The 19,875-nt window shown below is 41.9% G+C and overlaps 1 protein-coding gene across 1 annotated transcript in view; it reads left to right on the top strand.

Moving 5' to 3' along the window:
• Positions 1-19,875, top strand: part of CDK18 (cyclin dependent kinase 18) — a 100,639-nt gene that overhangs the window by 36,194 nt on the left and 44,570 nt on the right. Inside the window, 1 exon segment of the mRNA XM_018561251.1 lies at positions 17,196-17,329. Within this exon segment, the coding sequence (XP_018416753.1) occupies positions 17,196-17,329 (134 nt within the window).

The following is a 19,875-nucleotide window of genomic DNA, read 5'->3' as shown; positions in this document are numbered from 1 at the left end:
GTCACTAAGGATTCCTTAAAAATTAGGAATAATGGTCTTATAACCTGGCTTAGTCCCCTAAGTACCTTGGGGTGAAGGCTATCTGGTCCAACTGCTTTATTTGCATTGAGCATTTTAAGTCTATGTTCTATTCCGCTTTCCGTCAACCATTGTGGTATATTATCGGTTGAACTATGTGTTTTATCACGTACGTCGAACCCGCTACAGCTCGCGGTATACTGAGCCTAGGGTGACGGGAGAACACTAGTTTGTGTCCTCCCGTTACCCTAAGGAGAACTATGGGGAAAAGCCTTAACCCCATAGTTCTCCTTTTAAGTCCACCATAAATGTATGCACAAAAAAAATTTGAATTGAAACAAAGTGCCAAGATGTAAAAAACCATCAGTGATTAGTCCTTCTTATAGCTGTAGTGTGCAAACTCCCAGTGACTGTGAAACACACCTCACTCACCAGACTTCCATATTAAAAGAGGTATAACAATCCCGGATCGCAATCACACTGAACGTTTGTTCCTCCACTCGCAATAGAAACTTCCTCCTCGACTCTGTGCTTTCACAAGAAAGCTTCAAGTTCAGGTGTGGTCTTTTCTGTTTTCTCCTTCTTTAGGCTCACGCACGTGAGCTGTTCAGTACATTGATGTTGGACGGAAAAGTCTTCTATGTATATAGATATAGAGGAGGTCATACCAAATGTTTGCCTCAGACACAGGTGGATCCCTATGCCTGATATTCCTCTCAGACTGTCTTGGTTTTGTATTTGTTGATGGGGATAATTTGGCAAGAGTAGGTGGATAGATATGTTACGTTTTACAGAATTATTATGCATTGTGTGTATGGTTTCTAGTGATCCCCTCGTACTACTCCACTTTATAGATCATTGGTTCGACCTCATCTGGAGTATGCGGTCCAGTTCTGGTCACCAGTACTAAGAAAAGATTTCCTTGAGTTGGAAAAAGTCCAGCGGAGGGCAACCAAACTAATTAGGGGTATGGAGGACCAGAGCTACGAGACCAGGCTACTAAATTTAAACATGTTTACATTGGAGGTGAGGAGATTAAGGGGGGATATGATTTCCATGTACAAAATGTTCAAGGGTGGTAACAACATTAATGACAAACTGTTTAAAATTAACTCCATTACAAAAACTAGAGGCCATCACCTAAAATTGGTGGAAAAAAAATTCCAGCACAAGGGGCAAAGAGGGTTCTTCACAGTAAGATCAGTTAGGGTCTGGAACTCACTGCCACAGGCGGTGATTTCAGCAAAGAATGTGGAATTGCTCAAGAAACTTTTGGACGATTTCTTAAGGGACCGTAATATACAGGGGTACAGGTACTCCTAGTATGAGATCCTAATAGGTTGGACTTGATGGACTAATGTCTTTATTCAACCTCAAATACTATGTAACTATGTAACTACTCGTCTATGCTAATGTGGAAGATTCTGAGACACAATTGTATGCTATACTGTTTGTGCATCATGTGCTATCTTATTGTTTTATTGTACTTTGAAAAAAATATTTTTTTTCATATTAATTAATCAAATAGTGGGCCTTGAAAAGCCTCTTTGTGTATTTTCTCCTTCATAGAATATTGGGTGAAAGTAATTGCAAAGAATTTGCAAGTTTTTTACTGGAAGGGCACCAACAAATGTGTCAATTTCTGTATAGGTTATAAAAAATATGGAACTTTACCTGGAACATTGTAAAGTTATTTTATTGTATTCTAAAAGACAAGGGGATATATGCTCAAAAATAGGACGCTATTGGGCGTATGATCTTGATTCTAGGGGAATTTGCATTCTCATAGCCCTGAGATATACACTCACTGGCCACTTTATTAGGTACACCTTGGTAGTACCAGGTTGGACCCCCTTTTGCCTTCAGAACTGTCTTAATCCTTCGTGGCATAGATTCAACAAAGTGTTGGAAACTTCCTCAGAGATTTTGGTCCATATTGACATGATAGCATCACGCAGTTGCTGCAGATTTGTCGGCTGCATATCCATGATGCGAATCTCCCATTCCACCACATGCCAAAGGTGCTCTATTGGATGGAGATCTGGTGGCTGTGGAGGCCATTGGAGTACAGTGAACTCATTGTCATATTCAAGAAACCAGTTTGAGATGATGTGAGCTTTATGACATAGTACATTATCCTGCTGAAAGAATATGGGTACACTGTAGTCATAAAGGGATGGACATAGTCAGCAGCAATACTCAGGTAGGCCGTGGCATTTAAATGATGCTAAATTTGTACTAAGGGGCCCAAAGTGTGCCAAGAAAATATCCCTCACACCATTACACCACCACCAGCCTGAACCGTTGTTACAAGGCAGGATGGATCCATGCTTTCATGTTGTTTATGCCAAATTTTGACCTTACCATCTGAATGTTGCAGTTGAAATCGAGACTCATCAGACCAGGCAACATTTTTCTAATCTTCTACTGTCCAATTGTGATGAGCTTGTGCGATTTGTAGCCTCCGTTTCCTGTTCTCATGTGACAGGAGTGGCACCTGGTGTGGTCTTCTGCTGCTGTAGCCCATCTGATTCAAGGTTCGACGTGTTGTGTGTTCTGAGATGGTATTCTGCATACCTTGGTTGTAACAAGGGGTTATTGAGTTACTGTTGCCTTTCTATCATCTCGAACCAGTCTGCCATTCTCCTCTGACCTCTGATATCAACAAAGCATTTTGGTCCACACAACTGCTGCTCACTGGATATTTTCTCTTTTTCGGTCCATTCTCTGTAAACCCTAGAGATGGTTGTGCATGAAAATCCCAGTAGATCAGCAGTTTTTGAAATACTCAGACCAGCCCGTCTGGCACCAACAACCATGCCATATTCAAAGTCATTTAAATCCCCTTTCTTCCCCATTCTGATGCTCGGTTTGAACGTCAGCAAGTTGTCTTCACCACGTCTAGATGCCTAAATCCATTGAGTTGCTGCCATGTGATTGGCTGATTAGCAATTTGTGTTACCAAGCAATTGAACAGGCGTAACTTATAAAGTGGCCAGTGTAGATGTATGCATTTGTCTTTACAAAATCTTGATAAGATATTTTTGATGAATCACCTTGAGTAGTTTAAACCTTAATAAATAAGATTTTTACCGTCATTGTGTGCTTTATGCCTGTCACTTACCTGGTAAGAGACCGGAAGGTGAGGAGGTTCGTCTTGCGACTCGTGTCCCTCTGCCCCTGGAGGTGAGGACAGGGAGTAGACGGACAGTGAGGAGCACGAGTGCCACTGATGGTCAGGAAAGCCAGAGGTCGAAGCCAACCGGGCAGCAGATTACAAAATCAGGAGGCAAAAGGCAAAGTCCAGAAACAGGCCGAGGTCAGGGGCAGGCAGCAATCCAAATAGCAAAACAATCCGGGTCAGGCAGGTCACAGGAATCAAACAGGAACAAGCACACAGGAACACAAGCTGAAAAGACCATCAGCAAAGGAGCAGAGGCAAGCTCGTTCTTATATGGTGAGCTTAATCCAGATAACAGCGTCACTTTGCGCGCACCTGCGCACAATGGTGTGTTTACCGGCCACATGGAGATTTGGCTTGCGCGCATGCGCTGCCGCCATTTTGCCCTTACAATGCCACTAATTTAGTTTTTTGGCATCATGTAACTTCACTATCATTTCTCCCATTTACCTCCAAACTTCTTGAACGCCTGGTCTACAACCGCCTGAGCCACCACCTTACTGCTAACAACCTCCTCGACCCTCACCTCAACATTTCAATCTGGCTTTCGTTCGCAACACTCCACAGAAACTGCTCTTCTAAAACTTACTAACCACGAAAACCAAAGGCCAGTACTCTGTACTCAGGCTCTTGGAACATTCTGCTGCTTTTGACACAGTTGACCACTCCTCAATAAACTCCAATCCCTTGGCCTCCAAGACTCTGTTCTGTCATGGTTCACCTCCTATCTATCCCAGCACACCTTTAGTGTCACTTATAAATCTACCTTCTCCTCTTCCTCTATCCGTGGGAGTCACCTTCTATTCTCCATCTACACTGTCTCCGTGGGTCAGTTGATAACCTCCAATCTCTATGCTGACGAAACCCAAATATACAGTATCTCTCTACCCCTCAGCTCACCCCTTCTATCTCCTCATGCATCACTAACCTACTCACTGACTTATCTTTATGGATATCACACCATTTCCTCAAACTGTATCTGTCTAAAACAGAGCTTATAATATTTCCTCCTCTGTGTTCCCTCCCCCGACTTCTATATCACAATTAACAGCACTACAATCAGCCCCTCCGGTCAAGCCTGAGCACTCTGCTCAGAGTAACCCTTGATTCTGAGCTCTCCTTTCAGCCCCACATCCAATCACTGTCCAAATCTTGCCGATTCAACCTCAGTAACATTTTCAAAATTCATCCCTTTTTAACAAATTAAACCGAAAAGCTTCTAATTCACTCCCTTGTAATATCTCGCCTCAAATTCTGCAACCTTCCTCCTTGTTGGCCTACTAAGCAGGCTATCTCCTCTTCATTCTATCATGAACACTGCTGCCAGACTCATCCACTTTACCAACTGATCAATGTTCCCCACCCCCCTCTGCCAATTGCTCTGCTGGCCCCCACTTCCCCAACATATACAATTCCAAATGCTAACTATAACCTACAAAGCCATCTACAACTCCACCCCAACCTACATCACCCACCTCATCTCAAAATATTGGCCAAACCGCCCCCTTCGCTCTTCCAAAGACCTCCTGCTCTCCAGCTCTCTTGTCACCACCTCCCATGCTCGCCTCCAGGAATTTTCCAGAGTGTCCTCCATTCTCTGGAACTCCCTACCCCAATCTGTCCGCCTATCTCCTACTCTGCCCACCTGTCCATTACGTCACAAACAACGAGAAAGATCCACAGGAAGGGGGAAGTCTCTGTGTTACAGGAGCCAAAATGGCTATATTGTTCCACCAACATACGGAAACATGAATGGGTAGTCCTTGAAAACTCATCTGTTTAGCGAGGCCTATTCCAACTCGATATAACAGTACTTTTAGTTCTTCCATTAAATCGTCCAAAACAGTTATTACCTTTTTGTATCACTTGCCCCACCTACTAGATTGTAAGCTCTCACAAAGCAGTGCCCTCCTACCTCCTGTACTGAAATTGTATTGTTAATTGTATTGTCTCCCTCAATAATAATAATAATAATAATTATAATAATAATCTCAGCAAGTGCTGTGACACTTTAAAAAACATAAACAAAGCATATGATACCGCTGTCCTCTAAGACAGGAAAATGACAGGTTTCACTATACAGTAGCACTCTTCACAGAGGCAAGGAAGCTTTAAGTTCTTAGAGCGTAGAAATAGGCTTAACGATTTTTAAGATCGTCCTTTATTATAAGAAATGGTGCAGGAAAAAAGATATTAATAGAGCCAAATATACATAGCAGTAAAATAGAAAGTAGTAAAAAGAGAGTAATTCACAGTCCTGAGTTTGTTCTGACAGAGTCTAGTTCAATAAACAAAAGATGGGTCTGAATGGCTTGCACAGATTGTTTCCTTTATTTTAAAGGGGAACTCTTCTTGGAGCTTTGGTGTTATGAGCTTCTTCATGTTGCAGGAGTACTTCTTGATGTTACAATTGGCCTCCTTAGCTGCCTCTGCCGCATCTTTTTTGCCAGCCCTCTTGGGGGTGTCATGGAGATGGCCCATAAGGCAGGGCTGGGGAGGTGGAGCAGGAGGGCTTAGCCTTTACAATTTCCTTTTCTGCTCCTCCCAAACTGTTAAATTCTTAACTAGGAATATAATTTAATATGCATATACAATACTGTCCGACAACCCCTAAATTATCATACGTCATGCAATGAGCTTTACATTAAGACCAAACTTGGCGTATATATGAATTATGGTTGAGGCAAAAGGGTTAATGCGGTTTGTCAGTCCTCTGACTATAATAACCTGTCCATGATTGGTATGTGCCCCTTCGTCTTGACCAGACACAGCTATTTGTATGATTAATTTACAATTTCACTGTCAATTACCAAGTTATGAAATTGGGTAGATAATGTAACTCAGTTTTATGACTAACTGTGACTTTGTGGTCACCTGGTTCGTTAAATTTACCAGGGCCTCTTGCTAAGGGTCGTCCTAAAAAAGGTTAAGGGCCAGAATGAATACCTCACTTAGGTAATTAGTTCTAAGGACTATAAAGATTGCAGGCCCAGATTAGCAGATATCTTGTTTTTTGGAATTTGAAGATGCCCGGCAAACTGAGGACAGCCTGAGGTCACTGGAACTAAATTGAAGGCTGTATTTGTTCTAAGATGAGGGAAAAGAGAATTTGATAGTTAATTTTGATATGCTCAAACCTCATTATTGTCACAAGGAGGTACGGGTGTGAGTGTGGAAGAATAGTAGACTGAGGATTACAGGCCCTGCAACTCCAATAATGGACTTTAGAATTCTGTTTTAGTATCTTCTAGATATCTACAAGGTATCTACTAGATTTTTCCAAATGTTTCATACCTGCCTTGAGCAATAGTTGTTAGTTTTTCATTAGTCATAGTTAAAATTAGTCTAGTTTTACCTTCTGCAAAGTCTAACACTGGGGATTTCCCATAGTGAGCTATTATCTGTTTAGTGCTGTTAAATAAGAAGCCAGCTAATCTAATAGCAGGTCTAGAGATAATTTTATGGGTTTAATAATCAAGGTTTCTAAGGGGGCCCTTACATAGGTTACAGACAAGGACCATATTATTCAGATGATGCACTTTTGAGTAGCATGATCATGTAGGTAATATAGTGCCATTTGGCTAGCAAACAGATAGGCAGATCCAATCAGCCAATTCCATTGTCTTGCCCATGTCCTCCTCCCATCGGACCATGTACTTTTATGTAAAACACTGCAGGAGAAATTAGACAATTGGATGGTAGAGATTAGACCAGGAGCATGTGGGTCAATGAGTCCCCATTTTACATCCAGGAGTGCCCATCAGATTCCCCCCTTGTATCGAAGTGTGCCTAGCAGAGACCCGCTTACATCCATGTGTGCCCAGGAGAGTCGCTCCTTCCTTTCTAGGTGGCCGAACAGCAGGGTGGAAGCCAGGAAGTGGATCAGGTTTGGAAAGAGGAAGTCTGGTCCTCCTGTAAATGCCAGCAGTCCTAATATCTAACCAAGGCAAGGAGGGTATTTGGCTGGGGGAGGGTTGCAGCTCCAATCTCAGTTTTGTGATACACAGACCGAAACATCCACTGCCAGCCAGCTGGGGTTGCTGATAGCCAAATAATATCTTGTAGTGGGCTGAATGTGGCCCACAGGACCACAGTTTAAACAACCCTGGCCTAGGCAATAATGGCTACCAATTGCATTGTGAGTTATTGCCATCATTGGGAATTGCAGAGAGTCTTTTGTTACAATCATGCAGACCTTATCGGTAACCTAAGAAGATCAGCAGTAACCAAAGCCAATTCCTGTGATGAGCAGATATTGCAGCCCAAATGTAAATGTGCAATTACAAACTGTCTAAAAGTAAGAGTTTTAAACACTTTAAGATTGTTTACACTTTTTTTCATGCGTGCATCTAAAATGCATTAAAAAGGCTCTCGGTCCGCATTTCATTTACTGATTTGCTGGACTTTACAGTTCAAACCTTTATCCTGTTGCTTCCACCTACAGAAGTTTTTTATGCTGTCCCTCAGTCTTTCATCAGATCGTAAAGGTCACAGTTTCAGAAGCTGACAGTGCTGTGCATGTTAAATTGATTATTACCATGTAGTAGAGGGAGAAGCCACACAGACAGATCCTTAATTAGAAAGGGAATTTGCAGGGGACAGAACCGAGTGTGTGGGCACAGGAATAATAAGAGCAAAGGAGCATCAAATACACAGGGGAGCATACATCCAGCAGTTCTTTCAAAGATGCTCATTATCTGCAACCGGTACATAATAAAGGATCCCAAAAGCCTAACCTTTTTAAATCAGTGATTCACTAGAATGCACACATCATTATCTTTTTCTTTTTTCTTTTCGCTCTTTTACATTTTTACTTGGTGTATTGCCACCTAGTGCTGTTTAATTTTATTTTATTTTTTTAAAGCTCTCATTTTGTAGACAGTTTTACTAGATGAGAAACATCTGAATGTTTCAAAGCATGTGGTTTCCAGCCAGGTGTTTGCCTCCTGTCTTCTGCTTCAAACGGTGTCTTGGAGGGCACGCAAGTTCACCAACCTTCTAGATGTATGCAGCGACTGATCCACTTATTTCTTGCAATCATTCATAATATTGTACAGACAAAGCATTTTTTCGAGTGTGTGTGTGAGAAGATATTATTGCCTCAGCATCAGCTCTTAAGCACCACAGGCTGCATAGCTGATGTAACCTCCTACATTTTTCTACTGAGATCCAGACATTCTGCAGATGTATCATTAAAAATAGAGCTATGGAACCCATTTTTTCTTCATCTAGTTATAATATTCTACTGTCCTGAGAAATTGATCTTAGTAATACAGGTTACTGTTTTTCATGCTGAGTTTATGAGCACTGGTGTTATACAAACATTTCTGCTGCTGTATTTTTTGTGGGAAATGCTTTGATATTACAAGAAATTTCAATCTTGGTGATAGTCAGATAGTGATATGTCTGTGAATGAATACTGGACTTAAGGAATCCCGTAAAAATGTACACGCATTTGGTGTAATGCATGTAAGTTATATTTTTTTTCTTCCAAAGCTAGTCCTTCGACAATACTAATGACACCCATTATGCTGGTATCTGATGAGCTTTTTTTAACATTTTTCTTAAAGGATCGATGCACCCAAAACTGGCATTCCAGTTTTTAGTAGACACTAGAGAATTTAACCAGCTGATGGTTTCTTATGTCTTACGGGCTCAGGTGGTGATATCTTTGTTGTTTAGTTCAAATGCTGTAATAAGTGTGTTCCATGTTAACTTGTTTTTGAATTTTCAGGCGAACATGAGCAAAGTTGGGGGATTGTGGCAGAGGGATCTTTTTGTTGAAGTATCCAAGACAAATAAGGCTCAGCTTCACCAAGCTTCAGCTATAACTAAAATGTCACTTTGGGTTGAATGGTCCTTTTACAGAAGACGCCCATGCAAAAAGCAGGATATAGTCTTGAAATAAGTTTAAAGTAGATTACCCCAAAACCCATTGGTGTTTTGGTTTGGGACTACCCTAGGCAAGATGAAACTCAGGACAAACCAAGCCCTCTCCCCCCTAAATTTGCCCCACCTCTTCCTGTTTTTGACTTTTTGCGTAACCTGTCAGTCGCTGAATACAGCGTGCATGCTGTGTCCAGCTTTTGACATGTTCCGCTATTAGCATAGCAGGAAAGCTGGGGTTTCAGGTGGGCTCTGCAGGGTCTTGGGTGGGCTGTGAAGGATCTCTGGTGGGCACTGCAGGGTCTCAGGGGGGCTGTGAAGAATGTGTGGTGGGCTCTGCAGTGTCCCAGAGTGGCTGTGCAGGGTCTGTGGGGGGCTCTGCACGCTGCAGAGCCCACCACAGATTCTGCACAGCCCCTCAGAGACCCTGAGGAGCGCACCAATGACCCAGCAGAGCCCACCATAGACCCTTTGGAGGCCATCACAGATCCTGCAGTCTGTAGGGGGCTCTGCAAGGGGTTCTGAGGAAGGGGGCGTGCCCCAGAAATGCATTAACCTTGCCACTCGCTGCTGGAAGATGCTTTTTGGTTATAGAAGCTGGCTAGAGCCTCCTCAGAGGTGGTCAAAGTAAGTAGCACAATACGGTCCAGGAACTGGTTCAGTTAATTAGGGGAGTAATTACAACCCCAATTCCGAAAAGTAGGGACGCTGTGTAAAATCTACATTAAAACAGAATGCAATGATTTGCAAATCTCATAAACTCATATTTTATTCACAATAAAAAATAGAAAGCATATAATTTATGTTTAAACTGAGAAGATTTACCATTTAAAAAAAAATAAGGTAATTTTGAAATTGCTGGCAGCAACACATTTCAAAAAAGGTGGAAAAGGGTCATATTTACCAGGGTTTATCATCCCCTAAACTTTTAACAACACTCTGTAAATGTCTGGGAACTAAGGAGACCAGTTGCTTGTGTTTTTAGAAGAGGAATGTTATCCTATTCTTACCTGGTATAGGATTCTAACTGCTCAACACTCCTGGGTCTTTGTCATATTTTTTGTTTCAAGATGCCCACATATTTTCAATTGGTAAAAGGTCTTGACTGCAGGTAGGCCAGATAAGCACCTGGACTCTTCTACTACAAAGCCTTGCCGTTTTATATATATATATATATATATCAGCATTGATGGTGCCTTTCTAGATGTGCAAGCTGCCCATTCTATACGCACTAATGCACCCTCATTCCATCAGAGATGCTGGCTTTTGAAGTGAGCGCTGATAACAAGCCGGAAGGTCCCTCTCCTCTTTAGTTCAGAGAATGAGGCGCCCATGGTTGCCAAAAAGAATGTCAAATTTCGATTAGTCTGACTACAGAACAGTTTTGCACTTTACAACAGACCATTTTAAATGAGCTTTGGCCCACATTTCTGGGTCATGTTCAGATTTGGCTTCTTCTTTGCATGATAGAGCTTTAACTTGCATTTTTGGTTGGCACGGCGAACTGTGTTGACAATGATTTTTGGAAGTATTCCTGAGCCCATGCAGTGACGTTCATTACAGAATCATGCCTGTTTTTAATGCAGTACAATCTGAGGGCCCGAAGATCCCGGCATCCATATTGTGCCATGTCCCCTGCATACAGAGGTTTCTCCAGATTTGTTTTCTCTTTTGATGATATAATGAACTGTAGATGATGATATATTTAAAGTCTTTGCAATTTTATGTTGAGGAACATTATTCTGAAACTGTTTGGTGAACCCTTGCCCAACTTTCTGACTTTCTGACAACACTCTGACTTTCTAAGATGCTCTTTTTATACCCAATCATGTTACTGACTGGTTGCCAATTAACTTAATTAGTTGCAAAATGTTCTTCCAGCTCTTCCTTGTTAGTACCACTTACTTTGCCAGCTTTTTTGTTACCCTGTCCAAACTTTTTTGAGATGTGTTGCTGCCATCAATTTCAAATTTGCCTCAATTTTTGTAAAATGTTATATTATTTTAGTTTAACCACTTGCTGTCCAGAGCAATTTCATACATTTGCACGGACATGATAAAAATCTGAATTTGTGGCTAGAAAACAGCTTCAGACCCCCAAACAATTTATATATTTTCTGAAAGCAGAGGCCCTGTAGAATAGAAAGATGTTAGCTGCATTTTTTTATGTCGCATGGCATTTGCGCAAATGTTTATCAAACAAGTAGTTTTAGGATAAAATACACTAAAATTAAATTTAGTGCACAGAAACAGAATTTAATACCCATTTGTTTAGTAAAATATAAAAGATGGGCTCATGTCGGGTAAATAGATACCAAACATGTCAAGCCTTAAAAATGTGTGCGTGAAACTGCATAAAAACGACAAAAATCATAATTTCCCATAGGTGACACTTTAAACACTTTTACGGCTCTTCAGTTTAGTGTTAACTGTGATTGATGGACCTAGAATTATTGCTCTCAATCAGATGCTCGCAACAATATGTAACATTTGTGGCGTAATTTTTGTTTTTTGGATGTAGGCGCATCCGACGTGCGTTTGCGCTGTATGTGCGTGCACGTGAGCGGGGGACTTTAAACATTTTTAATTTTTTTGCATTTTTAATTTTTTTTATTTGTTACTTTTATTTTTAAAATGTTTATTTTTTTTACCCTCAGCTTTATTGCTATCAGATAGGGGGCTAAAAATCCCCCTATTTAATAGCAAATATAATGTGACAGGATCTCTTTTTGGAGACATCAGTGGTCTTTCAAACCCTTAATGCCGCCTAGGGACCCCAAAGAAGCTGGTGAAGAAGAGATCTGCTTCACCAGCTTCTTCTTCTGGCTCTAGGAGCCAGAGATTGTACACAGTGACACTGGAAGTGTTGTAATGCACATAATTTCCGGGTCCAGTGATCAAAGGAGAGTCAGCGACTGGAACCTGCTGATCTCCCTCCGATCTGTCCGGAGAAACGCCGCTGTGCCGGTCCCAAGCTCACATGGGGGACAGTGGAGCTGGGGGGCACACGCCGCAGCACTGTACAAGCAATCCGGTGCCTGTACAGACACTGGATTGCTTGTAATTAAACAGCAATTGTCTGCTGTTTAAAACAGCAGCCGTGTTCTTGGTATAACCGCTTCCAGTGACCCTGCTGGAAGTGGTTACAATTTGATATGTTTTCTATAAAATAGAGAATGTTTTTATGTAGATTTTACAATGTCCCATTTTTTTTGGGGGGGGGGGATGGGGTTGTAGCTTCTGAAGAATATAATTCTTGAAAAAAGAATGTAAGGACTTTAGGATACCCATGGAAGCTAGTGTGAATCTGCCCAGAGCTGTCATGAAGAGCTCCAATATGGGGGTAGCTGACTGGGAGCTGACTATTTGGGCAAAGATGGTTCTGGTCTGCTTTCCTTTTGCCCACAAGAAATGATTTTGAAAAAATAATTTTGTGCCTTTTTAGCAATCACTCCTTGTAAAACAGTATGGGAATTTAGCCACTGAGAGCGATGTTCCGGGGTGGGCTCCCTGACAATTTTCGCGTCAGCCTCTAATACAGCCCGATTGGCCTGTTCCATATCCTCTCCGGTGGCCCTTTTAATTAAACTAATTTCTTTAATTAGAAGACCTCGGGCACTATATGTTCCATTATGTTTTACTGTTGTATTTGGCAACCTAAGTTTAATTACAGAAAAATCATGCATTTCCTTAATATGATATATATATTGTAGATTTATATATAAGTTGACTGCAAATAAGAGGGTCAATCAAAAAGTAATGCCTTAATGTCCTTAATTTGAGATCTATTAGAGTGACTGTGAATGTTACCCCACTAATGTATGCTTTTCTTTTTCCAGATTGAGCGATTAGAACTAGGGATCTACGGCTAAAACAACGAGCTGTAATTGAATTTCTGGTGAAAGAGGGTTGCGCACCTAAGGAAATCCATTATCGGCTAAAGAATGTTTATTGGGACGCTGTAGTGGAATTTTAGTTTCTCCTTAAAATTTCTTCACCCACTGCCGCTAATGTCCACTACTGCGTCCCCATAAATATTCTTTGGTTGATTATGGATTTCCCTAGGTGCGCAACCCTCTTTTCACCAGAAATACAATCACAGCTCATTGTTTTAGCTGCAGATCCAAGGTTCTTTTTTGTTGTTGTTTTAGAAAAGTTTATTACGTTTTTGTAATATGTACAAAATATCATAACAAACCGATGTGTTGGTCAAAATTACATACATTGAAATGTAAAACAGTTGAACTTCCAACAATATCAAACAAAGTAGGAAGAAAAGGAAAGGCAAACAGATACAAGTATTGATATGGTAATCACAATATTATTGCATTGTCTGTCAATTCCCAATCGGGTTCCCGGGTATGAGGTCAATGACAAATGTGGCCGGTTTGCCGGAGAATACCACGATTTTCAACATAGAATAGAACTCATAATTCTCGTGGTAGTAGGTCTCAGTGTGTCGATAAATTCCTCAGCGGCTTGTGGTAGCAAGGAAGAGAGTCAGAAATAGGAATGAGAGAAGAGGGGGCATCGCCAGCATGATTGGGACACTGTCGGGTAGATGCTGAGGAGGAGTCTTGTACCAAAAAGTGAGAATTTTAAAATTAGTTTCTTGCATCTTGCTATTGACCGTACATTTGTGTGCTGTTGTACAGATATTGGTCCAGGAACGGTTGGTTAGAGTAGTATTGAGAGTTTATTCCCATTTGGTGGGAAGGTAGTGTAAATGTGAGGTGGTGCTGTCTCTGAGAAGGGAGTACAGCCATGAGATCAGGTGTCTGGTTGGGCAGTTTCTTGAGCAGAGCCCCTCAAAGGCCGTGAGGGTCCTGGAGAAGGTGGATCTATGTGCGGGGGACGTTAGGAAATGTTTTATTTGGAAGTAAATCCACCAAGGGACCGAACCTCGTTTCGTAATTCCTGAAAGTTAATTTTTGCTGACGAACTTGTGGGACTTAAAGAAAAGCTGTGCCCTCAATGGAGGGTCTTGGGACCAGTACGACATAGATCCGTGGTTCTAATCTCTCAATCTGAAAAAGAAAAGCATACATTAGTGGAGTGAGGACACCTCTATAACAACGTACATGAACATTCACAATCACTCTAATAGATCTCAAATTACAGAATGGAGGTAGTGTTAATTTCGTCAACTAATAATTTTTGTCATACTTTTCCAATGACTAAAACTAGACTAAAACTAAATAAAAACTGAGTTATGATGACTAAAACTATAACGAGAATATATTGACATCTTAGTCAACTCACTAAACCTAAACTAAAATGTCAGAGAACTAATCTCTTTGGAATTCCAGTTCTGGTTCCATCCTGAATGGACGGCTAATAGATAATATGTGCAATGGCATTACAGCCAATATACGATAGTTTTTCATTTTAATATTTTGAAAGAATGTCATATGCAAGTTGTTATAATCAATACATATCTAATTGCTGGTCCTTTGTTGACAATACTCAATATTATTGTTTTTTTATAAGACTTGGTTTAATCTAATTTTAAGATAAATAAAGACATGTTATATATCACAACAGTTACATCTGTGTCTGTATTGCATGTTCAAATCTTAATACCATAAGTAATAACCGGTTAGCAGATGTTTACTCCAGGAGTATATAATGAGATTGGAAATTCTGGAGAATTTTTTTAATGACTCTAACTAGACCCAATAGATTTTGGTAGTATTTTTAAAAACTAGACTAAAACAATTCAGATGACTAAAATATGACTAAAACTAAATTGAAATTTGCTGTCAAAATAAACACTGCATGGAGGCATTACTTTTTGATTGACCCTTGTATCTTTGTTAACCCTAAAATTGTCTGGTGCAAAGTCCTGTCTCATCATTCCAATTTGTGAACCTCTTATTAAGGACACAAGCAGGGGCGGATCCAGAGTCTATTCTCGGGAGGGGCACTGCCAGAAAATAAAGTTTTGCTTACAGAACGCTTAATATTTTATTTAACGTATAATACAGTCCTAACCTTGTTTAAAACAGTGACACATTTATCATTCCAGATTACAGATTTTTTACATGACAGAGAGACAGAATATGTTTAACCACAAATAACTTTATTATCACATAGATCACAAGCAGTTTGTATACTTATAACAGAAGTGCTATTAGCATAGCGAGGAAGCCGGCTGCGCATTTTGCATAGCTCCCGCAACGCTAAAAGCGTATCTTCTCAGAAGCTGCACACAACGCACGCTGGTTTAAGTAGTAACCAGCACGCTCTATATGCAGCTTCTGACAGCGTGGGAGACAGAAGACTGTGCATGTCAGTGGATCCAGGGATCAGGTGAGTATTTAAAAAAAATGTTTTATTTTATGTTCCCGGGGATATGTAAGGCCCATTCACACTGGAATCGGCCGGCACGTACAGCTCCCTGGTGCGTGCACAGCCGTATGGGGCAGTTCCCGGCAAGGACAGGTGCTGCGTGTAATTAGTACACAGCCCCTGTCCTTCTCTATGGGAGTACGCAGCCGTACGCCCCCCTACACTGACCCGCCCTGCACGTCCGTACGAGCATACAAATACGCTCACCCGCACCTATGTGCAGGACGGGTGAGCGTAGGGCGGCTTAAGGCCGTGTAGTCCTATAGAGAAGAACAGGGGCTGTGTACTAATCACACGCAGCACCTGTCCTTCCTGGGAGCTGCCTGATATGGCCGTGCAAGCAGCATGGAGCTGTATGTGCCGGACGATTCCAGTGTGAATGAGCCCTTAAAAAAACTGGTCACCTTACCCTGGTGGTCAGTGGGGGCTCCCTGGGCCCTGGTTGGTAGTGGAGGCTCTCCTGTGGACGCACCAGCCAGTTTGCCCGCAGCAGATGCCGGAGGGCCCGTCGCAAAACTCTCCCATTAAATGAAGCCCCTGGCCGTAGGTGCAGTGGCCCCCTCTTTCTGCCGTCTCTCTGCCACCTGCACCGCTACAGATGCGGCTCTCTAAATGCGCAGCATACCGAGGCGATCCGGGCTGGCGTCCCAACCTCACCTAACATATGCAGGCTGCAGCACCTCTTCATATGCATCCTTGGTGGCCAGTGGAGGGGAAGGGTCACAGGAGAGGGTCCTCACAATGACCCACATACCAGGATGTGGCTGCCTGGCGGTGCCTGCAGAGACGGGTATCGGCTTCGCCAGGCTAACAGTTATTGCCAATGACAGGCAGCTGCACAGCAGCCTGTTTCATTCGGATCCCCACACACGCACAGCCGCCGGTACATACAGCTGTCCCTCCCCTACATTTTTTTGGGAATTGCTAAAATATAAGACCTACCCCGAAAATAAGACCTAGTTGTGACCATTCTCAGGGCCGGTGGTGGCATAAGGGGGAACTTGAAGAGCCACGGGAAAGGCAGGAGAGAATCAGTAGTGCCAATGAAGCCAGTGCTAGAGGAAGCCAGGCGGCGAGCAGAGCCGCATAAGCCGATGCTTCCTCTAAAGTGCTTGCTCCTGTCAATGGCGGAGTGATATCAAATGCATTCAGCATGTGAAGAATCGATAGTGAAAGTACGTTTCACTGATTCTGGCCAGCAATTGGTTACCAAATTGCTCTTGGAAAGGTACGGCATCCCTGATTGCCCTGATCACTCTATTCTTAACTTTGCCATTTTGGATGATTTAAATTTGGATTTGCGTTAACTTTGGATTGTTATACATAAGACCTACCCCGAAAATAAGACCTAGTGCGTTTTTTTGAGCCAAAAAAAATATAAGACAGTGTCTTATTTTCGGGGAAACACGGTATCTAGTGTATGCAGAGGATTCAGGGGATCTAACAGAAAATTAGTTGAGGGTTAAAGGCGAATTCTACTGTTATCGCACTTGTGCTTCCTCGAGATCTACGAGTCTCTCCACCACAGTGGCATATGGGACTTTTTAGTCTTTTCAATCACAGATCTTGTGAACGGATCTGTGAATAAATTATGTAGCTGTTTGGGCGGAGCCTAAATATGGGTGTAACCTGAGACATGGTCCATAAGCCTTTAACAAACATATTTGTTAACAGGTTCACTTTTGTAATTTTCTTACTTTTCGACACTAGACTATATAACAAAACAAGCACTTTTTTTTCTTTCCCTTGTGTCTCCCAAGGACTAAGTCACTCCAACCTGCAGATGGCTCAGTTGAGTCCAGGAAATGCTGCATTAACTCCACCAGATGTAGGTGGCTTATCTCCCACTGCACTAGGTTATAGGAATGCCACCCATCGACGTCTCTCCATGCAGGTAAATATCCGGTGCTGTTCTAGCATCATTATCTACCCTGGGCTAGAAGTCTCTAATTTTGATGTTGTTTTAAAGTATTGTTTTTGCTTCAGAGATTATTACAAAGAAACTTTCAGATATTGCTGTTTGGAAGTTCATATACATAGTCTCTTTAAAAAGTCAAAGAAATGTTTCCTTTGCTGCCTCCATTCAATTGAATTTCCAAGATACAAGAAAAAAAATTGAACTGTGCAAAGGAAGATGCACAGTTAATAGTGTTACAGTTGCAAAGTGTTACAGGTTGCTGCAATGTGTAAATGTCAGATTTGTAAGTGAATATTGATTATATTTATCCAGAATGTTTTTAATATTTCAAAGCATTGTACTGAATATTTAAAAGCAGTTATGAAGTTCCTGGTTAATATTGATAAATAACACAGATTAAGGGTGATGTCAGATGGGCGATTCCCAGAACAATACAAAAATTCCCCAGTAAAGGCTCCAAAACCTGTAAGCCAAAAAATCTATTTAAACTGTTCCAAGATTTAGGTTAAAAATAGAGGGTTTTTTGCATTCATTTGCAACAATAGTATTTGTGAAGCAACATTGCCTCTTCAAGGCACATCTGCAAAAAAATTTTTCCAACTGTAAACCACCTGACATCGAAATCACAATAGCCAGGATTGGCATGTAAAATAGGAAACATTTAAAATGTATTGAGCTGTTTGCTGGTAAACCCTTTTCAAGCTATTAGATACCAAAAGATGACAGATGACGCATTTATGATCATTTCCTTTTATTGCCATCATTCCTCCTTTTTATCCAGAGAGGAAATTTCGGCTTCCAGGGCAGAACATATGGAAAAGGTCTCTACGCTGATAGGAATCACTGGATGCAAAGGGCATAAGCGTCCTCAGTTGGCATCCCCCACTGAGTTGTTTGTGAACTTGGCTGCTGCAGAGCCTTTGCTTCTGCACAATAAAGAGGAGGAGGTGGGGGAGAAGCAGTTGGGGTGGCCTCCTTAAAAAAGTAAGTGTTTTTCCCCATAGTGCTCTATAGGGTCACGGGAGGACATTTACTAGCGTCCTCCCGTGACCCAAAGCTTGGCTATTGCCCGCGATATACTGTGAGCCCCGCAGCCGGGACGGATCCCGACATTACTGTCGAGATCCACCCAGCTGTGTGAGTGACAGCTGGCTTGGCCTATCTACCTATCTCTGCCTATCCCCTCCCCCGTTCTTTCCTCCACTTAGCGCTGGAGGATTGGAGGGGGGCATCCCTGTGGGGAGCGGTGACTGACAGTCACCGCTCACTGCAGGGAGATGATCGGGAAGTGAGCAGATCGGTGCATGTTTCTCCTCACTTCCCGATCGATAGAGCCAACCTGTGACAGCTTCTTTGTCACAGGTCGGCTCTATCTATGAGGATGAGTGGAAATCACTCACCTCATAGATCTCCTTTTAAGGCCTCCTTTACTCTTGCAAATGCATGGCACGTAACCCTGGGTCAGTCCTAATGGATCCATCAGCCCTCCAAAAACTGGAGCTTCTACTGGTCGCCTTATGCTACTGCATAGACAGCTTAGTGAATTCTCTGTGCCAAAGTTCTTGTGTGACGCTTATGTCATTCCAGATGCACAGGATCTTGTGCCTATGATGCTGGTCTATAGAGACAGTTTGCAAGAAACGTATGGAAATAATTTCGTTTGATGGGGAAAGACACTTTGGTCAGTTTTTGGACGCCTTTATTAAGGAAGTCAAACCAAATGCTCAGTGCTAATAATTAGAGGTGCACCGAAATGGATATTTTAAAACTGAAACGAAACCGAAATAAAAAAAATTGTCAGGCCGAAACTGAAAATGTTTTTTATTTTAATATTTTTTCAAATATTTTTTTAGGGCTGGTAATGATTAAAATTTTCGTGTTCAATTAATCAAATTTTTTTTTGATCGATTAATTTCGATTAATTATAACACACATACAGATCTAACTACATTGGCCTATACACATACAGCACAGCAATGAAGTAATAAAATGAACTAGGATCACACTAATCCAGCACGTTATTAATCTTATGTGCCCCACTCAATATGGCCGCCGCTTGAGTGGGGCAACTCAGAATAATAACGTGCTGGATTACAAATGTATTTACATAGTATAGTAAAACAGCAAAGCCCGGTTTGCGGCAGGCGCTGACTCTAATGCTTTTCGGGTATGGGCAGCTAGGGGTATTGTGGTTCTGGCGGATGTCTTTGACCCCCAAGGACGTCTTAGGACTTTTCAAGCTCTGCAAACCCAATACCATCTCCTGGCCACCCATAGTTACCCATACATGCAATTAAGCCACTTTATCTCCAGTGACCTTACAATGCCTTGGCCTGAGATGGTCCACTCACCCCTCTCTCCACTGTTCTCCTCCCCCCAGACGAAGATGCCACTATCTCTTCTTGCCCGGAACGTAGTGACCTACATATAGGAATCTTCCACCACAGTACCGTCCCACATAGGTCGCTGGGCAGAATTTTTGGACATGTCCACTGAGGACACAATCGATATGGTAGAGCAGG

Source organism: Nanorana parkeri, unplaced genomic scaffold, assembly GCF_000935625.1.
Source record: "Nanorana parkeri isolate BGI_ZX_2015 unplaced genomic scaffold, ASM93562v1 scaffold510, whole genome shotgun sequence".
NCBI lineage: Eukaryota > Metazoa > Chordata > Amphibia > Anura > Dicroglossidae > Nanorana > Nanorana parkeri.
This window is presented reverse-complemented; position numbering and strand designations above follow the sequence as displayed.